This window comes from Magnolia sinica, chromosome 12 (assembly GCF_029962835.1).
Source record: "Magnolia sinica isolate HGM2019 chromosome 12, MsV1, whole genome shotgun sequence".
In the NCBI taxonomy this organism is placed as follows: domain Eukaryota; kingdom Viridiplantae; phylum Streptophyta; class Magnoliopsida; order Magnoliales; family Magnoliaceae; genus Magnolia; species Magnolia sinica.
The window spans coordinates 11,750,716-11,775,247 of NC_080584.1; the positions used below are offsets into that span (position 1 = coordinate 11,750,716).

The window sequence follows — 24,532 nt, forward strand, 5'->3', positions numbered from 1 at the left end:
TGTGCCCGCTGCAGGAGAAATTGACCTAACATAGAAATATTAGGTCAATTCCACCTGCAGTAAGCACAGTAATAACAACTGACGCAGGGGAGGACGTGAGGTCGAGCACCGTCTTTCTCAAGAGGATAACTATTCTAAAGAAATCATAATCAAACTACAACTCAAACTCACAGAATCCGACTATAAATGTAAACTTACTATTTATAGATGGTCTCCATTCCTATATAATTGCAATTTCTTGTATTAAGTGATTGCCCTATTTATAGTAAAAGAATTAGTGCTGAAAATAAGTGGGTTGGTTGGCTAAAGTAACCAAAATATATATATATATATATATATATATATATATATATATATATATATATATATATATATATATATATATATCAGTAACAACAGCCTATTTACATCTGTCAAGCTGGTTATTCACATTCATTAAAGAAAATTAGTTTTTATGAGATGGCTCTTGTAATCAAAAGAGAAAGCCAGCTTTTTCTACCCATAAGTTGTAATCCATAGCTTTGTGAGATGAGAAGATCTTGCTACAGTATACCACCGGTGCACGGAACGATGAAAAGGTCCCTCCCAATTTCTCTATCTCATATACTGCTAGCCTTTTGCTTGCATCTCTTGTGTTTCGTGGATAGATGCAAAGCTCAAGCTGCAAGTAATGCTACAACAGACCCGTCCGAAGGTATGCATCCTTAGAATCAATCTCTCTTCTTAACAAAGACTCTATTTTCTCTTCTTTTGAGTCTTTTGGTTGAAACCCAAGTGTTACTTTTTTTTGAATTTTTTTTTTTTTTCCTTAGTAGCAAGTTGGGACTGAGGAGTTCTATGAGAACTCTGTCACTGGGAGCTTTCCTTGTAAATCCTGCGTGGAATAAGATTCATGTAGCCATGACCATCCATCTTCTTCTGTACCATGTATGGGCCATGGACCAAAAGTTCTGTCAATTGGACAACTATAAGCATCAGGGGATTGGACTTTTACCCAGTGGCGTGGCAGATAATTTTTCTTCATTGGTTCTTATTTTATTTTATTTTTCCTGTAACCATTTGTTTGTGGATCAAATGGTGGGATGCAATTTCTTCGGCTGAGGCCCATCAATGTAGGCCACCAGATGGACGCTCTGTATCTTCCATACACAACATGCATAGTGATGGAACCTAAAGTGTTCTTTTTCATATTTTCTTGGATCCAAAAATGATGCTGACTTGCTGACCATAAGGATCCAGGTCACTGTAAGTGTAGGGAACACAAATCAGACCATTTTGGCCATCCGATCCATAGCCTATCAAATGGATGATCAAGATCATTTAAGTAAAAGCAGGTCAATCAACAATCTTAGCTGTTGACAAAAGGATGGACGTGATGAAGTAGATCACTATTTTCCTCAAGGGAATAATTGGCAGAGTTTCTTCAAATCCACAAGAGAAATTAGAAAATTAAATATAAATTCTAATAAATTCGAAAATAACTTGATTGATGATAAAAATGAATTTACAATCCTTTAAATGGTGATATTAAAGTTTCATCATCAAACTACAACTCAAACTTCCTAAAAAGTGACTAAATGGTAAATTTATTATTTATAAGCATCATGATTTCTATTAGACTTCATATAGTTTTCTGTCAAAAATAGCAAATATCTAATTTGATCTAACTATGTTTATCTCTTAATTTTTCTAAGTCATTTTCATGTTGGGTACGACTCCTAAAGCTCAAAGGAGCAAGAGTTACCATCAAACTAAACTTATTATAAATAGTAAAAACAAAATTAAAATGGGCTTTCGACAATGGTACGGGCAACTTAGCATAGCAGGGTTAGTTGACTAAAGTAGCTTATGTGACCCACAATCATATATGGTATGTCATATACCAGAATCCTGCTTTGGGGTCCTGACAGTCCTGATCACTTCCACCTTCAGTGAAGCCTTCTCTGGTTCTTCTTGGCTAAGAAAGTGCCGGCGACGTGCTCTACACCAGCTGTCTTTTTTTTAGGGCCATCATGGGTGTGTTAATTTTATCATGCAACCTTAACCATCCCATCCTTAACTTGGGAACGGATGGATAATGAAAAAGAAGGCCACAACCTACAGATGAATTGTTTCATCCGACGAGTATGATTTTTTATTTTTTTTCAATCTGGCCCATGAAATGTGCACCGGACCCGATGGACGGTCTCAGTACAACAACTGGGTCGTCCAAATGTCCTGATGCAATGCAAAAGTTTTGATTTATTTAAGCAAGCAGTCATTGGATTTGCATATCGATCCGGTCCATATGACATATAGAAAAGTGTACTAGGAGACAAATCATTTACGTGTCTTTGGCATGTTTGGGTGTCCACTAAATCACGGGGCATCCAGTATTGACCGGGAAAGATGCTTAGGCTTCGTTTGGATGTATTATAGGATTGGATTGCAATAATTATTTGAACTATCCAATTGGTGGATATCAAATGGATGAATGGAAATAAACATCAACGGTCCAAATTCAACTAGAAAAAATAGGATGACTTACGAAGATGGTTAGATCAGTTCTTATTACGACTAATTTTCAATCGACAATGGGACCCTCAATTTGAATGGTCCAGATTGGCAAAAACGTACACTGTGTGCGGTGGATGAGATACCAAAACTTTAAAATGGTCTCTATCACGGACCAGATAGTGATTAAGATTTTCATTTTTTTTTTCTTTCCATTTTCTTAATCAAAATAAAACTGTGAACTGCAGGATTTTTAATCTGTGATGCTGACCTGGTGGATTGGCACCCTTCATTTGGACTGTGGCCCACCCACGTGACCATGGCTGATATCGATGTTTTAAGAACCGGACAAAAGGTCCATGTTCCACGCGCATGTGTTATGCATCTCACCTAGCCATATGAGCCAGCATGGCACATGGGCATGCTATCCTAGCCATCCATTGAATTTTTTTTACCATTCAACAATGCGGCACAAATATCATGCCAATTAGTTGATCGAGTTGACCACAATTTACTAAAGAAAATATACGGGTACAGAACTTTGTCCAAGTTTTTTAATAAAATTGTGGCGCATTTGAATAAGGAAACAGCCTAGTTTCATCACACGGGGAATTACTGTTGGGGTCCACGTTATTTACGGCTTGGATTTCATACTCAAACACTATATATTACATATGGTACACTTGAACATGCCAGTGCATTGCATGGACATCAACAGCAGCTGCATTCTACATGCATCGAGGGGAAGCGAATTGCCCGTGACCCTGGGCACACGATATTTCTGTGCCCAGGGGTGTGTGGGGCTCACAGAGATGTCCGCAACAAAGCTACTCTATCCATCTGTTTTGAAAGATCACAATAGGACGGGAATCTAAAAATCATACATATCCAAAACTGAGTTTCGCCACACTAAAAGAAACAGTGGGAAAGGAAACATACACCGTTGAAACCTTCCTAGAGCTATCCATGATGTTTATAAGCCATCCAAACCGTTCATAAGGTTAATACCACTCAAATAAACTCCAGGCACTAATATCATCCTGATACAAAACTTTTGTCACTCTCAGGCGTTCAGTTCAATCCCTACTGTTTCGTGCGGTATGGCCTACATTAGATTAGATCTGCCTGACTTTTTAGACTCACGCGGATTTCCTGCGAACGGCATTCGCAGGAAGTTCCTGCACTGGGATGCAAGGTGGGGTCCACCGTGATGTTTATGAGAAATCCAACCCGTCCATTCATTTTTCGAGCTCATTTTAGGACATGAGACCAAAAATTAGGAGGATCCAAAACTCAACTGGGCATACAAGATGAAACAGTGGGGAAAAGAATTCCTAGCATTGAAACCTTTCTAGGCTCCGCCTTTGATGTTTATATGCCATCCAAACCTTTTATAAGTTCATTTTTACTGGGATGAAGTGAAAACATCAAAAACTTAGACCGATACAAAACTTTTGTGGCCATATAAATATTTCAACGGTGAAAACTAAATACACACTTTTTCATCTCTTGTGGCCCATTTGAGATTTGGATCCAACTTATTTTTTCTCACATGTCCTAAAATGACATAGAAAAACGGATGGATGGGTTGGATTTCTCACAAACATCACAGCGGGCCCCATCTGAAATCCTTGCGCAGGAACTTCCTGCGAAAGCCTTTTGCAGGAAATCCGCATCCGACTCCTGTCTGGTCTTTAAAAACAAATGTACGGTATGGATTTGCCACGATATCTTTGTGGACCTCACACAGCACCGGAGTACATCTGTGCCCGGTTCACAGGCAACCCGCTTCCACATCGCGAGGCTTAAGAATCCGGAATTTGGAAAGAGATTTGCTCGAGTGCATCCTGAAGTTTTGCAATACTATCTGTGGGAACCATAGCCTTTGAATCCGGGTCATCTTCTAGTGATCCAGACCGTTTGTTTTACAATTTTCACTGTGAATGGTGGAAAGGTCCTAATTGGATTATTTCATCTTGTTTGGGTCAAAATTTGGATGATACGTGTGAGCTTTAATGGGTGAGCTATGGCTCAATCCGAGCCGAAGGTTTTGACCCCAAGCACCAAGATAGATGGAGTGACCAAGTTCCGAGTACCAATTGTTTGGCCATCTATTCATCCACATGCAATAACACTAGGTGATTTGCAAAGAAAAGGTTTTGTCCTCTTAATGAATTATTTTTTACTTAAAGTTTAAATAACTTTTCTTCACCATAGTAGAAATACCTTGAAAGCGCCCTGGTTTATCAATTAGCGTGAGTGATGAGTTAGCTAGATAAATGAGCTCCATAGGAAGATTAATTAAGCGTTTGCCTCAACAAGATGTGTGTTCGAACTCGTCACAGGTAAAACTTAGCCTCACATCCCATGTCCTAAAACACCAGGTAATTAAAACCTATTAAATTGCGTAGAACATCCTAGGGTTTTTGGTTAGAAATTTTTTTTAAAACTCAGGAAAAACTTTAAGTTTTCTACCTTTGTCGATTTATCGATACATGTATCGATGAAATCGAACCTTGTCATCGATGTCCTCAGAGATCACTCGATCTTATCGAAATGAGGACTTAAGATGTCCGACAATCACAAAGATCTCTGAACTGAATCATCGATGCATCGATGGACCTCTCGATATCATCGAAATTTGAATATAGAGTCCATCGAGTTGACTCGATAAAATCGACATATGGTCTGTTGTGTCCAAAATGGTACTAATGCATATCATGTGATTCTTGATATATCGAGGGGTCCTCGATATCCTCGAAATTCAAATCTCGATGATATCGATAGACCGTTGATGATATCGGATTGGGACACATCTCTCTAACAAGTTTTCAAGTTATTTTTTCTTGGATCGAGGGTTACTCGATAAAATCGATATTCAAATATCGATCACATTGAGGCAAGGTCAATGTCATCGAAAGTGGACATAAACTGTCTAGCAAGCTTATAGGAAAATTCCTTGAAATTATCGATGAATCGACACAGTCATCGATATCATTAACATTCAAATTCTGATGATATCGAGTGATGCTCGATCATATCTTTTACCTGAAATATTTCCATGGCAAGTTTCTCACATTTTCAAATGTTGAGGAATTGAACCTCGTGTCGATAAAATCGGAGTTCAAAATTCAATGATATCGACACATGTTCGATTTCCTCGACCAGTTGGCAAAAAGTTTTAAAAGCGTTTGACAGTTGTGTCCGTATCATCCAACGGTTAGTCGATGCTATTGAGAGTATACACTCGATGATATCGACCCTGCTCGATGATATCGAACTCTATCATTGAGCGGCCGTTGGAACCTTTTGCTTATTTAATGAGAGCTTGCCCTTGGTTGTTGGTAGAGAAAATAGAGAGTGCTTTTGAGTGTTTAAACCTAGATCATATACCCTAAGCCTTTTCTCTCATGGAAGTTCATCCTCCAATCTACCCTCATCATTGACATTCAATAGAGTGAATTGGGGAATGAACTTTCGCATTCGAGGATCCAGCAGCTACCATCTTAATGGCAAATCATTAAGCTGGGATACCTTGAATGCATAAGATGATTGGAATCGCTCTGTTTCCTTTATAGGAAAAACATTTAATAGAGTAGAGAGTAGAATTTCATCATAACTTTGACCCAACCCGTCACCCTACATTAGTAAATCATCTGAGTTGCGGTTCAAGGGAGTCGAAGATTCTTCGTCATCAAAGGAGAAAATCTTTATCATCGTGCTGAATGAGGCTCATCTACTTATTTGTATGTCATTAGAGTCCAGATGACCCTTGTGATCATTCCTTTTATAGGATTGGGTCTAAGGTGTTCTCACCCCTTTCAAGTTCTCATAGGAGGCTTCCAACGGGAGCATACATGGTGGGTGCTTTGTGTTGACCCTTGCTCTGTGAAAAGCATAAACTCTTAAGTCCTTGTGTGGGTCCTTGACCTGTGTGGTGTAAAACTTGGGTGCTTTGTGTTGACCCTTGCTCATGGGAGCATAAACTGGTGAGGTTCCTTGTGTGGATCCTTGGCCTGTGTGGCCTAAACTTTGGGTGCTGTGTGTTGACCCTTGCTCCTGTGTGGGGCATAAACTATGTCGGGTAGACACGATAGAGTCAGCCTAGTGTAGGTTGTACTGGTTTGAGGAGAACCTGATTTGAAACCTTCGGTTTGAGGTGAACCTATTGTGAAACCTCTTTTAGTAAGATTCGGTACACTCAAGGGTTGAGTGCGTCCGCTGGAAGTGGAGTAGACAAGTAGTCGAACCACTATAAAAACAACTGTGTTTGAGATTGTTATTCTTGTCTATTACTTGTGTGATTTCCTTAAATGCTTTCATATTCAATTATCTGAGATCACACCTCACACACAGTCACATTCATCGTAAATTATGATTTGCATCTTATCTATCTTTCAAATAGTTTTTTGACTGGATCCTCTACTTGGCTTGGAAGTCATTAGAGTTACATTGAAGCAATCCTGATACGCGTATATTTTCTCGGGATAAGATTGACAGGATTTTAAATTACTGTAAAATACTAAAAAATTGGGATAAGATTGACAGGATTTTAAATTATTATAAAATACTACCCCCCCCCCCCCCCCCCCATATTAGTGTATTATCACTTCAACTATAACGATCATCACTGTAATTTCAATTGGTATTAGAGTGGGTCTCTCTTAAGGGCTTCACCACCTAGAGAGTGATCTTGACTGAAGTTGATAATATGGCCAAAGGAGAGGGCTCATCAGTCACTAGACCTCCAGTATTTGATGGATCAAATTATCCATAGTAGAATGCTAGAATGCACTAGTTTCTGAGATCTTTAGATCATGATGTGTGGGATATTATTGAAAGAGGATATGTGCCACCAATTGATCAAGTGGTACTTGAAAATGGCACAACTATCACTAAGCCAAAATCCAAAGAAATGTGGACAACATTCGATAAAGAAAAACAAACCTCTGAAGCTAAAGCAATGATCAATGCTATCTACTGTACAGTGTCCCAAGAAGTTTTCAATCAAATCAGTATATGTGGAACAGCTAAAGAAGCATGGGACTTGTTGGAAACAACCCACGAGGGAACAGACATTGTGAAAAGATCCAAATTACAACTCCTACCATCATAGTTTGAAAGTCTCAGAATGGAAGAGCATGAGAACTTCATGGACTTTTTCAGAAAACTGAATATCATTTGTAACTCCATGGGTGGATTAGGAGAAAAATTTTCGATTCCAAAAATTTGTAGGAAAATACTGAGATCATTACCGTAACGATTTAATTCAAAAGTCACAACTATTGAAGAATGTAGAAATATGGATGAAATGAAAGTAGAAGAACTTGTAGGTTCCCTATAAACATTTGAACTACACTTCAAACAAACTCCTAAACTCAAAAATACTGTCCTCAAAACTTCAAAGAATACTTTAAATGAGGAAGATGAAAGTAAAAGGGAGAATGAAGATGAGGAAGTGTCTCAACGGTTCAGAAAGTTCTTTCATAGAAATCATGGCCGACCATTTAAAGGAACACAGGTGGACAATAAACACTCTATAGGTAAATCTGGTAAAAAAACTAAGGAACCACAATGCTATACCTGCCGAAAGTTTAGACATCTGTCTACTGAATGCCCAAATAGGAAAACCAAGGGAAAGGCAATAGCAGCCACATGGAATGATACTGAGAGTCAAATTTTGAAAGTAGTGACTCAGAGAGTGATGGAGACTGAAAATCCCTAAAAATTCTCATGGTCTCTACAGTCTCCATCATTCCCATAGAAACTAAGAGAATCGAAGATCACCAAGCCACTGAATCATTTCCATTAGATAATGAGGAAACTGATAAAGAAGATGAAGAAAAGGATAAACTACAGGATGCCTATAATCAACTCTATATTCATAGCATCAATATCCTTAAAAGACTTGGAGTAACTGAAAACAAAAATAAATTGCTGCAAAAAGATCTAGATAAGATATTGGAAATCAATACACACATAATTAATGATCTACAACAATACCACTCAGATAATGATAGGCTCGAAAGAATCAATTCGTTCCTCAAATCTGAGTCTGAAAAACTGAACAAACAGAATGAACTTTTAAAAGATAAAAACATGCTTCTTCAAAATGAAAATCACACACTCCTGTTTGATTTAGAAAAATCTAGAAAGTCTGCCGAACTAAACTATAAATTTTTCGAAAGTGGTAAAAAATTAGAAAAACTTTTAGGGATGGGAAGACCCGGAAAAGACAAAAGTGGCTTAGGATATGATAAGTTTAAATCTGCAAATGCAGCATCAACAGCTGAAAAATTTGCTGCTTTAAGAAGCAAAATAGAAATTACTCATGTGTGTCATTTGTGTGGTGATTCTGATCATTATAAGTTTGAATGCATATTTCCTAAGAGGACACAACCCAACTCTGGTCAAAAGCATGAAGGTAAATTCAAACCAACCAGAAAGACAATACAAGAGATCAGGTGTCCACCTAGGAATATGGATAGAGGAAATACACATCCATCACCAACCAGATTGACTAATAGAATGAAGGAGTTATTGAATCAAGTGGCTGAATTAAACAAGAAAACTAATGAATTTGTGAGACAAGGAAATACCATTTAGATGTCTAACTTGATTAAATGAACAAAAACTACCACAATTAGAAATCCTATCACAAAATGGGTAGTGAAAGAAAAGAATAATTGCCTTGTTACTCACTCAAATAATATAACAGGCAATGATGTTAAGTGGTACCTGGATAGTAGATACTATAGACATATCATGGGTGACGAATCTCTTCTTTCAAGCTATTCAGATCTTAATGATGGGATAGTCACCTATGGAGACAGGAGCACTGCTAAGGTAGTTGAACAGGGAATTATCAAAGGAATAAATATGCTCAAATATGAGATTGCCTTTTGCATAAAAGGATTGGCGCATAATCTTTTAAGCATTTCTCAAATATATGACAATGAGCATGTGGTTACATTCAACAAGTAGGAATGCGAAATCCTAGACCTATCAGGTAAACCAGTGATGAAGGGTTGTCGCACAAATAACCACTGCTATGTCATTAAGAGTAAAGGAAGGGTTGATCCATATACTTAGAAACATTTGAGCATGGAAAAACATGTCCAGGTAATGCATTTGAATCTGGATAGTTAATGAAAAGATGCAATTTTGATGAACTTTTAACAATATATCTGAGGCCCCTCACCTCAATCTTTTTATATATAAACATTCTAATGTTTATAATTTTGGATTGTACAATACTTGTACAAATTTTGTCATGTATACTATTCGATATAAAGATATACTATATTATACATGGAAGATAGTTGAAATGTTGTTAAATAAAAAATATACATCTTAGATATGTCCGTCGATAAATCATGTGGACTCTCGATTGAATCGACCAAGAATCGATATCATCGACACCTCTTTGGAATTAGAAGAGTCACATGATTGAGAATGTTATCGAAAATAGCTTCGATAACATCAATTGGGGAATATCGATATCATCGAAAACAAGTTCGATGATTTCGAAGGATGCCGCCCAATAAAAGGCGGACAAGCGCGAAAATTTCATTTCACTTCCAAAAGTTATTTTCGCTCCTCTACTCGTGTCTCTTAACCATTCTACATGAAGCTTCGTCTGAGAATCCTATACAGGCATCTAAATTTGGTAACAACCCTTCTATTTCCTTCCTTCCTCAAGATTATACCTTATACTTTTTGGACGTTTGTGGATTTTCGAGTGTAGTCTGTCTATTTTCATCAAATCTCGTTAAATCTCTTTCTGTGAGTTCCTATAAATGGGGAAGGATAAGGGCAAAATGTTGGGTCCTGGAGAATCTTCGAGATCCTTTAGGCAAAAGGTCCTTGCTCCGAAGGAACGGGCGAGGACGCCTCAACATGGGACTCCTACATGCCAATGAACAAGACAGACATCGCGTGGCGAGTCCCAACCAGAAGCACTGGCCCCTCCTCCTGCTAGGTTGAGTCCGGCGCTGGCCAAATACACTCGACAAAAGATGCTCCATGAAAGGAAGATAGACAGGGGGTATCTACAGCCATACAATCTAGAACCCCTGTTAGCTGAAATTGACTGGCTACCTCTCCTCAATTTTGGGGGTCCATGTTACTATGAACGAACCTAAAACTTTTTTGCTTCCAGTCACTCTCCAGTGGTTGAACCTCCATCTATCACTGTTTCTGTTGATGGTGACGATGTAGAGATTACTCCTGCCTCCATTGTAAATATCCTGTCCCCCGTCGGTCTCCCTAACAAAGACCTTGAGAATGTTGAAACTCGATCCATGGTCACGAAATTTCTCTGCTATGGTCATGATATTCCCTGGCATCAAGGCAATGCACTGAAAGAAAAATTCATGGAACCAAGATTTTGTATTCTACATGGCATCTTCGCCTCCAACATATATCCTTGGAGTACTAATCGTGCTGACCTTACAGGATTCATGGCCATGGTAGTATATTCTGTAGCTAATGGGATCAAAATCTGTCTTCCTACTCTAATTGTTCATCAATTAGTGTATGTGATTCACACTTCTTGAGATGTTCATTTACCCTTGGATTATTCACACTGTGTGTAATGCTATCGGTCTTCTGACAACAAACGATCCGAAACTTCCTCTTCAACACTTCAACAAGAACAACATTAGAAGGATGGATTTAAAGTTCCACCGATTTCCTAAAGACCTACTCAAGGAAGAGATTCACGAAGAAGGAGAACGTGGTGAAGGGGCTGCTCAAGCCAAAGGCATTGGAATGGCCAAAGTTGACCCTCTCGCATCCCAATAAGCTCCATCTTCATCTGACCCCAGGCATGTAAAAAGGTTCAAGCTACATCAGGATCGAATTGGAGTGACACTGCGAGAAGTCACTCAGCTGAGGGAGTTAATGAATGCCAGGTTCACTGTCCTGGAGTGTTTGGTGCATGGGGTGTGACAGTCGGTACAACGATTGGTGGACTTGATCACTTGCCGACACGATGATATAGCACCCTCTTCCTCCGCCCCACCAAAGTGCTATCATCAGGGAGCTGTCACATACACCCTATTCTCATCTCTGCATATGGGCATGGGTATCTTTTTGAATGCCCTACGATCATATGAGTGTATGTGGTAGAATACTAACTTGCATAGTCTGACAAGTTTTTTTTTATTTGGTTGGGATATCCTCTGAGTAAGGAACATACTTTCTTTTATGCCCATGGATGGGCTACATACTTGCGTTGTTATTTTGGTATGAATGTTACAATACTACCAAGCTTGGACAGTCCTCATTTTGGATATTTCTATTGGTAGCCGGTTGATAATTCATATATATATTTGCTATCAGTTATGCGCCTAAGTCTATGGAATTCTAGTTTAAATTGTGGTTACTTACTTCTGCATATTCCTTATCTCTTGCGCATTGGTTATGTGATTTATGTATATAATGCTAATGTCTGTTAAAATCTCAGCTTTCTCTAAACTAGGTTTACGTAAGTGTTTTATATAAGAGACGTTATTATCTATCTTACATCTATCTCTTACTGCTTATGCTCTCTGCGCTTTGGTTCTCCCATATGCTTCAACTTCAGTCAATATCCATTGTTATATTATCCTTTGCCAATAACTGACAAAAGGGGGAGAACAAATCCACACCCCGAAGGAAAAATTTTGTGTATCTATTTCTGAATGGTGGTACAGGTGTTAGGGGGAGCATCTGTAAGAAGACGGGGAGATTGCTGTTAGGGGGAGCAGTTACTGAACGACATTGTCATCTGTGCGTATGAACTAGATAGCTTTTGTAAAATTGTGTAAAGTACATGTACACACAATTTAGGATATTCGCTGGGAATTGTTCTAGGGTGTTTTGATGTTTTGTTACGTAATTGACAAAGGGGGAGATTGAAAATGCCCTGGTTTGTCAATTAGCGTGAGTGATGAGTCAGTTAGACAAAGGAGCTCCATAGGAAGATTGATCAAGCATTTGCCTCAATAGGATGTGTGTCCAAACTCGTCACAGGTAAAACTTAGCCTCACATCCCATGTCCCAAAACACCAGGTAATTAAGACCCTTTAAATTGCATAGAACATCCTAGGACTTTTGGTTTAAAAACTTTTTTAAAACTCAGGAAAAACTTTAAGTTTTCTACCTTTGTCGATTTATCGATACATGGATCGATGAAATCGAACCTTGTCATCGATGTCCTCGGAGATCACTCAATATTATCGAAATGATGACTTAAGATGTCTACCAACCACAAAGATCTCTGGACTGAATTATTGATGCATCAATGGACCTCTCGATATAATCGAAATTTGAATCTCGAGTCCATCGAGTCAACTCGATAAAATCGACATATGCTCTGTTATGTCCAAAATGCTACTAATGCATATCATGTGATTCTCGATATATCGAAGGGATGCTCGATATCCTCGGAACTCAAATCTTGATGATATCGGTATACCGACGATGATATCAGATTAGGACATATCTCTCCAGTAAGTTTTCAGGTTATTTTTACTTGAAACGTGGGTCACTCAATAAAATCGATATTTAAATATTGATCATATCGAGGCAAGGTCGATGTCATCGAAAGTGGACATAAACTGTCCAGCAAGCTTATAGGAAAATTCTTTAGAATTATCGATGAATCGACACAGTCATCGATATCATCGACATTCAAATTCCGATGATATCGAGTGATACTCGATCATATCTTTTACCTGAAATATTTCTATGGCAAGTCTCTCACATTTTCAAATGTCGAGGAATCGAACCTCGTGTCGATAAAATCAGAGTTTGAAATCCGATGACATCGACGCATATTCGATTCCCTCGACTAGTTGACAAAAATTTCAAAAGCGTTTGACAGTTGTGTTCGAATCATCGAGCGACCAGTTGATGCTATCGAGAGTAAACGCTCGATAATATCGACCCTTCTCAATGACATTGAATTCTGTCAAAATATAACTGTTTTATATCCGTTAGAACCTTTTGCCTATTTAATGAGAGCTTGCCCTTAGTTGTTGGTAGAGAAAATAGGGAGTGTTTTTGAGTGTTTAAACCCAAATCATATACCCTAAGCCTTTTTCTCTCATGAAAGTTCATCATCCAATCTACCCTCATCATCGACATTCAATAGAGTGGATTGAGGAATGAACTTCTACATTTAAGGATCCTACAGCTACCATCTTAATGGCAAATCCTTAAGCTGGGATACCTTGAATGCATAAGATGATTGGAATCGCTCTGTCTCTTTTATAGGAAAAACATTTAATATAGTAGGATTTCATCATAACATTGACTCAACCCGTCGCCCTACATTGATAAATCATCTAAGTTGTGGTTCAAGGGAGTTGAAGATTCTTCGTCATCAAAGGAGGAGATCTTTATCATCGTGCTGAATGAGGCCCATCTACTTATTTGTAAGTCATTGGAGTCCAGAGGACCCTTATGATCATTCCTCTGTAGGATTGGGTCTAAGGTGTTTCTTACCCCTTTCAAGTCCTTATAGGAGGCCTCCGATGGGGGCGTACGTGGTGAGTGTTTTATGTTGACCCTTGCTCTATGGAGAGCATAAATTCTTAGGTCCTTGTGTAGGTCCTTGACCTGTGTGGTGTAAAACTTGGGTGCTTTGTGTTGACCCTTGCTCATGGGAGCATAAGCTGGTGAGGTTCCTTGTGTAAATCCTTGGCCTGTGTGGCCTAAATTCTGGGTGCTGTGTTGACCCTTGCTCCTGTGTGGGCATAAACTATGCCGTGTAGACATGATAGAGTCAGCCTAGTGTAGGTTGTACTGGTTTAAGGTGAACCTGATTTGAAACCTCTAGTTTGAGGTGAACCTGTTGTGAAACTTTCTTTAATGAGATCCGGTACACTCAAGAGTTGAGTGCGTCCACCGTAAGTGGAGTAGACAAGTAGTCAAACCACTATAAAAATAACTGTATTTGAGATTGTTATTCTTGTCTATTGCTTATGTGATTTCCTTAAATGCTTTCATATTCAATTATTTGAGATCACACCTCACACACAGTCACATCCATCGTAAACTATGATTTGCATCTTGTCTATCTTTTAAATAGTTTTCTGACTGGATCCTCTACTTGGCATGGAAGCCATTAGAGTTACTTTGAAGCAATCCTGATACATGCATATTTTCTCGGGATAATATTGATAGGATTTTAAATTACTGTAAAATGCTAAAAAGTCCTGTTCACCGCCCCCCCCCCCCCCCCGCCCAGGACATATTGGCATATTACCACTTTAACTATATTGGTCATCACCGCAATTTCATACCCAACCAATTAATAATAAGCATAAAAATTTTATATATATATATATATATTATCAAAGATAAATGCTCAAAAGATTAAAGAGAAACCTTCGAGTATCCAATGACTGTAACATAAATGGGAATGTTATAAGACTAATGTCGTCCTTGGTCCAATGACTTGAACATAGGCGAAAGTGAATTGCACTAATCCTAAGCTAAAGCTAATTTAGTGGAGCAGCATAGGTAGACTAGATTACAGTACTTTTAAGCTAAGGTCGGTTTAACATAGCAGCGTAGATGGATTGAATTACGCTAAAAGCTAAGGTAGGATAAACTTTGATATAAACTAAGATAAGAAGTGTTATATTGTAGATTTGTATTTTGTTCAGTTGGTGAGGACTCAGATGTCACGACCTAAATTTTGGGGACTTGGCATGTACTTCAAACCCGAGATCAACGTCATGACTTGTATGGTAAGTATACTTAAATTATTTGATAAACTTACACAAAATTCATCTGGTTAATAGTAGTACCATAGATCTATGTTTCATTCATACTCAACCACATCTCATAAACAAGAAATCGACCACTAATTCTAATAATCAATTATTAACATAGCTAAGGACTCTCCCATTTGAGATCTTATGTAATAAAATAATTCTTGTCTGACAAACTTGAAAGAAATAAATAATAATCAAAGAATATCAAATAGAATTATAACGATAATCATGGCTGGTAGGGGAACAACTCTTTCTTTCTTAAGTAGGGCCACATGTCCCTTGGGTCCTTTTCTAGCTCGACCATGTACTCTTGTTCTTGAGCCATTAGCTCAACTTCCGTTTATTGTTGGGGTAGGAATAGGTGAATTCAGCGATGAAGTTGGCAATGACCCATCCTTTAGTCACCACTCTTAGTCGGTATATGATGTCGAATTTGATTAGCTCAATTTCCCATTTGATGAGTTGCCCTGACACTTCTGGTTTCTATAGTACTTGACAGAGTGACTGATTGGTCGGGACCACAATAGTGTGGGCTTGGAAGTAAGGTCGGACACGTCGAGATGATACGATTAAGGCGGAGCTACCTTTTCTATTTTCAGATACCGTATTTTTGCATCGGTCATAGCTTTGCTCACGTAATAGACTATTCGTTGTCTACTTCTTCTTGAACTAGGGCTGAGCTGACCACTGTAGGTGATATCGATAGGTACAATAATAGCTCATTCCTAGGTTTCGACTTGGAGAGTAGTGGTGGAGACCCCACGTATGTTTTGAGCTATTGGAATGCTTGCTCACATTCTTCTATTCAGGTTGGCTTCTTACTTCCTTTTAACTACTTAAAAAATACTAAGCACTTATCCGTATCCCAGGAGACGAATCTGTTCAGTGCCGCCACTATACCCATGAAACATTGAATTTCCTTCGTCGTGTTGGGATAGCTCATTTACAAGAGAGCTCGAATCTTGTCTATGTTCACTTTTATCCCACTCTGGTTGACTAAGAAGCAAATGAACTTTCCCAAGTTAACACCGAAAGCGCACTTACTTAGGTTCAGTTTCATTTGATACTTTAAGTGCACTTACTCAGGTTTAGTTTCATTCGATATTTTCTCAAGCATCTCCTTCAGGTCTTTCACGTGATCCTTTATTCTTGAGCTCTTGATAAGCATGTCATCCACATATACTTCTAATGTATTCCTAATTAGTTTGCTGAACATTTTGTTCACCAAGTGCTGGTACATTGCTTCAACATTCTTCAGCCTGAACGACATTACTCAATAGCAGTATAGACCTCTGTCGGTAATGAAGGTTGTCTTGCTTGTCATGTTCATGCATGGAGATTTGATTGTACCTAAATATACATCCATTAAGCTAATGAGTGCACACCTGCAGTGTCGTCTACTAATTAGCAGATCTTTAGGAGGGGAAATTTGTCTTTTGGGCAAGTCTTGTTTAGGCCAATATAATATATGCAGACTAGTCATTTCCTCTCTTTATTAGGGCGACATTAGCTTAACTAATCGGGGTAATGCACCTCCTCGATGAATCTGACTTTAAGGAGATTGTTAACCTCTTCATTGATTGTTGCATACCTTTCAGGATTGAATGCTCACCTTTTCTGTCTTACGGCCTTGTGATCATGGTCCACATTCAATCAATAGCCCATAGCTTTGGGATCTATACTAGGCATATCCTATTGCGATCAGGCGAATACGTCGGCATGTTATTTCAGTAGGTCATCTATTTCTGCTTAAAATTGTGGATCGAGTAATGATCCAACATGAACGGTACGGGACGGGTCAGCTTCAAAGAGCTGTATCGCAATGAGGTCTTCTTTTTGTGACCCTCTTTCTGCACTTTCTTCTTATGAGTGTAGAGAGGTAATTTGCAATTCTTATTGTCATTGTGCCTCTCCTTATAGGGTTGTTGAATAACATTGTTGGGCTTCATGTTGGTATCCCCGGACCCGACTGACTCCATGTTGGGTCAGGAACTTCATGGTGAGGTGGTAGGTGGAGACCACAACTCACATGTCGTTTAAGGATGGCCTGCCCAGGATCACGTTATACACCAAGGGATAGTCTACTACAAGAAAGTTAACCTTGGTGGCTACCTAGTTAGTATTCTCGCCAGGTGTTACTGGTAAGAGAACACTTCCTTTTGAGGTCACTTTTTCTCTTGCGAAGCCGAGAAGAGGGGTTCGCATATGCTATAATCTTGATCTCCTGACTCTCATTTTATCGAATACGATTGTGAATAGGATATCTGCTGAGCTTTCGGTGTTGACCAATATTCGGTGCACCTTGTAGTTGGCGATAGTCATAGCAACACAAGGGCATTGTCATGTGGATGTTGAATCCTGCGTGCGTCTTCTTCAGTGAAGGTGACACTACATGAATCCATCATAGGTTCCTTGTTGGGTTGCCTAGTGAGGTAAACCTGATGCTCCCCTTTAATGATGTTCATACTTCACACATGAGCTCAACGCGCCCGGTTTGAGTCTCCACCCTCGGCGGATCCTCCAAAGATGGTGCGTATTTTTTCTATTGTTTTGTTGTTGACCTGCTTGTCATATCACTCTTGCTATTCGACTGGTCGGTGTTCTTTGCCTCCGTCGATGAAATGGCGCATACGTCCCTTTCGAATAAGAGATTCGATCTCCACCTTAAGGTTGAAACATTTGGCCGTGTTATGATTACGATCCTGGTGAAGGTGACAGTATTTCTTCTTATCCCTCTTTTCGAAGTCAACTCTCATCTTGTTTGGCTACCTAAGAAATTTTTTTGTCCCTGACCTCCATGAGTATTTGTTCAGGTATGGTATTCAAATGAGTATATCTGTGGGAATGGCGTTCCAGGGGTCGGTTGGATCGGGGGATACTACTTTGATCTTCATAATTCTTCCTCATGTAACTCTTGCTGTCTGGTTGGTTGGTGTTCTCTGCCTCTGTCGATGATTTGATGCATATGTCCCTTTCAAATAAGAGATTCGATCTCTTCCTTGAGGTCGAAACATTTAGCTGTGTTATGAGTATGATCCTAGTGAAAGTGACAGTATTTCTTCTTATCCATCTTTTCTAAGTCAGCTCTCATCTAGTTTAGCCACCTAAGAAATATTTTGTCCCTGACCTCCATCAGTACTTGTTCTTGTGTGGTATTCAAATGAGTATATCTGCAGAACCGGCTTTCCGGGGGCCGACTGGATCGGGGGATACTGCTCTGATCTTTATCATTCCTCCTTTTGGAGATCATGTTGGGTGCCTCATTCCCTTCCTTTCTTTTCCTGTTTCTTGCTAAGTTGTTTTCTCCTTGAGTAGCTCTGCACGCGCTGAATAATTCTTCTGCATTAGAATATTATTTTAACTTAGTTAGAGAGATCGACAAGAGTTATGAGCGGGTTCTTCCCAATCGAGAAAATGAACTTCCCTCATTTGAGATTGGCCATCATGGGCGTGATGACGGCCTCATTAGAGTAGTTGTCCACCTGGACATCCTCATCATTGAACCTTACAATATAATATTTCAAGAGTCTATCCTCTTTTTGTGTTACTGTGAGGAGGTGGGTCATGTGTTTCCTTATGTCCTTTCCCCCAATGAATTGGGTAGCAAACGCCATGTTGAGTTGCGAAAACGAGCCAATTGATTTTAGTTTTAGGTGCCTATACCACTTCCTGGCAGCTCCAACTAGCATTAGGGAGAACACCCTGTACATCACAGGTCTGGAAGCACCATGAAGCTCCATCCATGCTCTGAAGAAATTTAAATGCTCAGATCCCCCGAACTTGAATAAGGAATTATCTGGGGCATCCGAAATCTTTATGGTAATTAGGCTTGCATGATGTCGTCCGTGAATAGTGATTCGGTCTGCTCGAGTAGGGCGTCGATAGAGGCCGGGGCCTTAGTTCAGAAGGCTTGTTGAATATCCCCAAGCTGATCTCGAATTTCTTTCATCTCTTTCCCCCCTCCCCAAAGGAATCTCATTTTATGCCATGACCTCTGGAGCCATTCCCCAAGCTCGCCTTCTTTTCTCTGGTGTATGCCGCAAGTTTGAATCGGTGAGCTTGGTGGTTCCCAGAGTTTGTGCTAGGACATGCACACTTTCTCCTGGTTGGGCCTTCATGGCACGTGGCTTAAGGCGCGAAGTCATTGGGTGGGAATGTTCGGTTGTTGCTTCTAACTTCACGTGCTAATCAAAGGGAATTGTATGTTGTCTTTCCATCAACCTCATGGTGCGATTGATATTGCTGATCAGAGCCCCTACCTAATTTTCAAGGGAGACGAGCCGACTTCCCTAGTTTCAAGGGCGCTTGGCATTTACTAGTGATAGTGGCTGAGACCGGGGAACCGACTATGAAGCTTGGGGATTCTCAGGCCGTTCCTCCTACATAGGCTTGGTTGCGGCTGGTGCTCTTCCCTTCTTATTGGCCATTGTGGTAAGAGGGGAAGAACGCTGATCCCCATTGAAGTTGGAGAACTTTAATGGCTTTTCTATCGTTCTCATAGATGATGCCAAAATGTTGTTGCTTGAATTTGGATGGGTAGGGACTACACTTGTAGATGTATGAGTACCTGCAACAGTAGCATGCAAATGACAAAGTGGGCACCAATTATGGCTGGAGACCCTCTCCAATGCCTAAGTCAGGCCAATTAAATAATGGAAATGGGACTTGAGTTAAGATTTTTGTGCTTACCTTTTTTAATGGTCCTGGGTATATTTATAGGATGCTTAGGCGGCTTCTGAGTTAGTGTATCCTGCTGGGATACGCTGGACTTGTGTATCCTTGTTGAATCTGCTAGATATGCTGAAGGGGTCTATATTCAAATGTTGATCTGCTTTCAAAAGTATTGATGAGCTCGCATCGGTTGGCGTGATCTTTGGATAGGATTCTGCGAAATCTTTCATTTCTCTTTACCAGGCAGGATTCTATCCAATTATCCCACTTCTTAGGTCTGGGTCGATTTGATCAGCTTACCATGCAAATCTTCTTACCAAGCTTTGCCCTTAAGCAGTTTAGCTTGGTGTTGGTCTTTTGAGGTCAACCTATCTCACCGTTGATGTCTCGATAATTTAAAGAGTTTTGTTCATATAATTCTTTAGTTGGTGCAGCTTCAAGATACTCATTCTATGATTGATTACATGTCTTACAATTTAGTCTTCCATAATAAGTACCATATCATATCTCCTTAAATAGTTTCGGCCATAAGAACTTCTTACATCGGTGGAATTCGTCATTAGCCACCATGGTAGTTTGACTAATACTCATTATTATTCATTAGGCCACCATGGGGGAGTAGTGGACTCTTACACGTGTACTATAACAATAATTTGTTGGACTTACTCATTTTACAATACTTGTGAATTTTTAGATTACAATGGAATTCGATCATTAGAATATCTAAAAAGATCTTTCATTTGTATCTTATTAAAATCTTGTTATCACATGACCTCATCTGATTTGCTGCATCTAATATGGCTAAATTAGCGGTAAATAGAGATATAAACCTAAAATCCATTATAACACGTGAGTTCCGTCAACCGGTCCACAATATATGGGGAAAAGTGGGGACGATGGAAGTGGGCCACTCGCTAGATCATGTTGTTTATGTCATCTAACCCCTTCATCATGTGAGCCCCACTAAGGACGAAGGGAGAAATCGTATACCAACCTATTCCAAAATTTAGATGGGTCACGAGTGAATATATCGGTTTTAAGGGTGACTGTAAATTTCCCACCCTAGCGTGTCCCACCTGAGCTTTTGTTGGGGATGATTCTTGGAATAAATGGTGTACACGAGGAGGTAAACCAGATTCACAGTTTCGATTCCACGTTCACATCACGGGTGGGGTCCACATTGTTCGAACATATGGTAGTTTTCAACTACTTTCCCAATTTTTTCTGCCTCCCAACAGCCTTTTGATTAGTGAGGGTCCCCGTGGGCTTATTATAACAATTTTATTTATTTATTTATTATTTATTATTTTTATTTTTTTAAATGTGTATGGCCAGTGAGAGCTTTTAATGCCATTTTCCAACAATGGAATCTTTCTGCTTCTGATGAATGGAACATAAGCGGAGAGCCATGTAACGGGATCGCCGTTGATTCATCAACTATCAGCAACCCTGGGATCAAATGTAATTGCTCATCCAACGGTGGATCCACCTGCCACATAACCCAAATGTACGTATACACTCAGATATGCTAACTTGGTGTGAAAATATTATTTATCAAGTGGACCATCTGGTGGGCCTTGGATGTTTATGATTGCCTATTCGATTTGGTCCTTGTGTAATGGCTCATCCATAGTGGGCCACCAGATGAATGGCTTGGATCATTTGAGGATAAATACTACGTGTACGTGAAGGTGTATTGGACTACCGATTCAGGAAGTCCTTCGGAATCTACTTATATTTTCTTTTCATTGCTTTTCAGCAAACTGCAAGGGTTGCAGCTGAGAGGGGTAATTCCGGAAGAGCTTCAAAACCTGACTTTCCTCACGGATCTGTACACACTCTCCTCCTCCTCCTCCTCCTCCTCCTCCTCTCTCTCTCTCTCTCTCTCTCTCTCTCTTCGTTTCGTTGTTGTTGGGGGACTGGTATGAAAAAACGCTTTGATACTCTGGCTGAGCGCTGTAGCTGATACTCAGGCACTAAGAAATTGTAAAAGTGGAGTATAATTAACTATGATCAACCGACCAAATGTTGGGACCCAGTTTAAATGGACTGTGGATAAAAACCTACACTTATTTAACTTCTTGAGTGGCCGCTTGGTGGATATTTGATGTGAAGTAGAAATGAAAGCCATTCAATGGTCTGGATTCCAAGGATATATATACATTGATCAAAGGTTGTGATCACTCAACCAATCAGTGGGTCTCGTTTTTTTGGCGGTTTACATTGAGTTAATTCATGCCACGCGTACACATTCTAGGGGGGGTGCAGCTTTGGTGGATACCTGACTGTGGGACCCAGCGTGATATGTGTAACTTACATCCACGACGTCCATTCTTTTGGACATTTCATTTTAGTAATTGATCCCAAAAATGAAGTAGATCCAAATCTCAGGTGGACCACACCACAGGAAAAGGTGTTGATTGACAGTTAAAAACTTATTGTGGGCAACAAAAGTCTTGGATCAAGCTGATATTTGTGTGGTCCCTTCATCTAGTTCTTTGTGACCTTATCAACAGGTTAGATGAAAAATAGATATTTCGGTGGTCCCCAAGAAAAGTTTAATGGTGGGTATTCCATCACCACTGATTCCTGTGGTGTGGTCCATCTGAGATTTGGATGTACTTCATTTTTGGAATCATACACTAAAATGAGCTGTCAAAACCGATGGATGAGGTGGATGTCAGGCACATACATCAAGATGGGCCCCACAGTTAGCATCCACCGAAGCGGTGCCCCATTCTAGGTGCTTGGGTATGGGCTATCGTGCCGACTAATCTGGTCTCGATTCCAGTCACAACTCAGCCGAGTCATGGATGAATCGGTCCGACTCACCCCACTCTAGGCTGACTCGTGGTGTTGAACTGGATCGGGTCAGATCGAGTCCAAATCAACTCAGACGAGTCACATTTAACTCATCCCATTCATCTATCCATGGGCCAGAGTGCAAGTCGGGTCAGACTCGGGAACGTGTTTGAAAGATCGGGTCTTATTAGTAATTGGGCCGTCTATTGGGGCGGGTAGGGCTCTCAACTGCCCTGCCTTGGGTTGGCTTCGTCCAGAATTTTAAACTAAACGGGCCAGACCCGACGGGATGGACTTTTCCATTGACAGCCCTACGATGGACTCGGTCGATTACATATAAACCCAGGCTAAAGTTATTAACCATAGTCCCCTTGAGTCCTAAGATCACTCAAACGGGCCCACTTTATTACCTGGCCCAGAAATCCAATGGATCCGCTCATGGGGTGAGCCACACATGTAAAAAAGAATAGGATGGCCAGGGAAATTGACCAATAGAAATGTACCCGTGTGGCCTATCGAGGATTTAGAGCGGGCCCCACCTGATGGGCGGCTTTGATTTAACATACGTGTCACATATCATTAAGTGTTTTCTCTATTTTGCAGGGATTTGTCACAAAATTTCATGACGGGTCCATTGCCAGCATTTATCGGTAGTCTCGAAATTTCTCCCACGGCGAAATATCCGCTGTTGTTGTTTTTGTCACTCATTAACAGTCCACGTGGCGTGATTTTTCCCTTCGAATTTGGAACATGATAGGATGTGACAAAGATGTTCTGATCGGAACCGTTGTTATACTGGGCCATCCAGTAGATGGGCCGCACCTCAAAATTAAAGGGGAGTGGACTGTCGTAGCCGTCGTATAAGTGGCCTCCAAAAGGAATGGTTGGCAGTCGCGTTAAACCATTGTTCAATCTATAGCCAATCTGCACGGTAGCCCACAGGATCAATGGTCCCGATCACCATATGTTCGTCAAGTGTACCTTAAAGAGGGAACTGCATAGAACTCTTATACAACAATGGTTAGGATTCGTCCGACCACTGATAGTTTCTGGATAGCCCACTCACATCTGCCAGAGAGTGGTGAGTAGAGATTTTCGGAAGCGGATCGCAGGATCCGTCCCGGCAGGGTGTGGGGCCCACCATGATGTATTGGTTTTTATCCACACCGTCCATCCATTTTAACAGGTCGTTAAAATCTTCTTAGGGCCCAAAATGATGTTCATATGTCATCCAACTCGTTCATAGGGGCATACAGACCTGAATAATGGGAAAAACCAAATATCAGCTTCATCCAGAACTTTGGGGTCCACCAAAACTAAGCTGGAAAATGGATGGATGGCATGGATAAAACACTTATATCATGGTGGGGCCCACAGGGTTTTGACAGCAGCTAGGTGGTGTTGGAGTCACCAGCCAATCTGCATTCCTAGATAATCTTCATTATAGGACCTAACATTGGCCTGGTATAGATGTTCTACACAAGGGGCATGCTGCCTGAAAAGGTTTGGCCGTACCACAAGTTAGCCTGCCACCAGCTGCATGTTCAGTTCTCAAATGATAGTGAAATGCCGAGGGTATTTTAGTAATTTAAGGCAAAAACAGGGGTATTGTTTAGATGAAATACATACTTATTTATTTTCAGGGTTCTAAGATCAAATAACTTCTCTGGTTTGCTTCCATCTGAACTGAGGCTTTTGCCAAGTCTGCAACAACTGTAAACTCTTTGTTTTTTTTTTTTTTTAAATTATTCTATTTAATTATCCTTCTACAGAAATGGCAATGAGGTGTTTAGAAT

The 24,532-nt window shown here is 40.0% G+C and overlaps 1 protein-coding gene across 1 annotated transcript in view; it reads left to right on the forward strand.

Annotated features, from left to right (window-relative positions):
- The first annotated feature begins 454 nt into the window (after positions 1-454).
- The window catches only part of LOC131219931 (probable LRR receptor-like serine/threonine-protein kinase At1g56130), a 29,699-nt gene continuing 5,621 nt past the window's right edge, over positions 455-24,532 (forward strand). The window contains exons 1-4 of the mRNA XM_058214916.1: positions 455-694; positions 21,270-21,441; positions 21,694-21,765; positions 24,380-24,451. Of these exons, the coding sequence (XP_058070899.1) occupies positions 529-694; positions 21,270-21,441; positions 21,694-21,765; positions 24,380-24,451 (482 nt within the window). The 5' untranslated portion in view covers positions 455-528. The remainder of the gene's footprint in view (positions 695-21,269; positions 21,442-21,693; positions 21,766-24,379; positions 24,452-24,532) is intronic.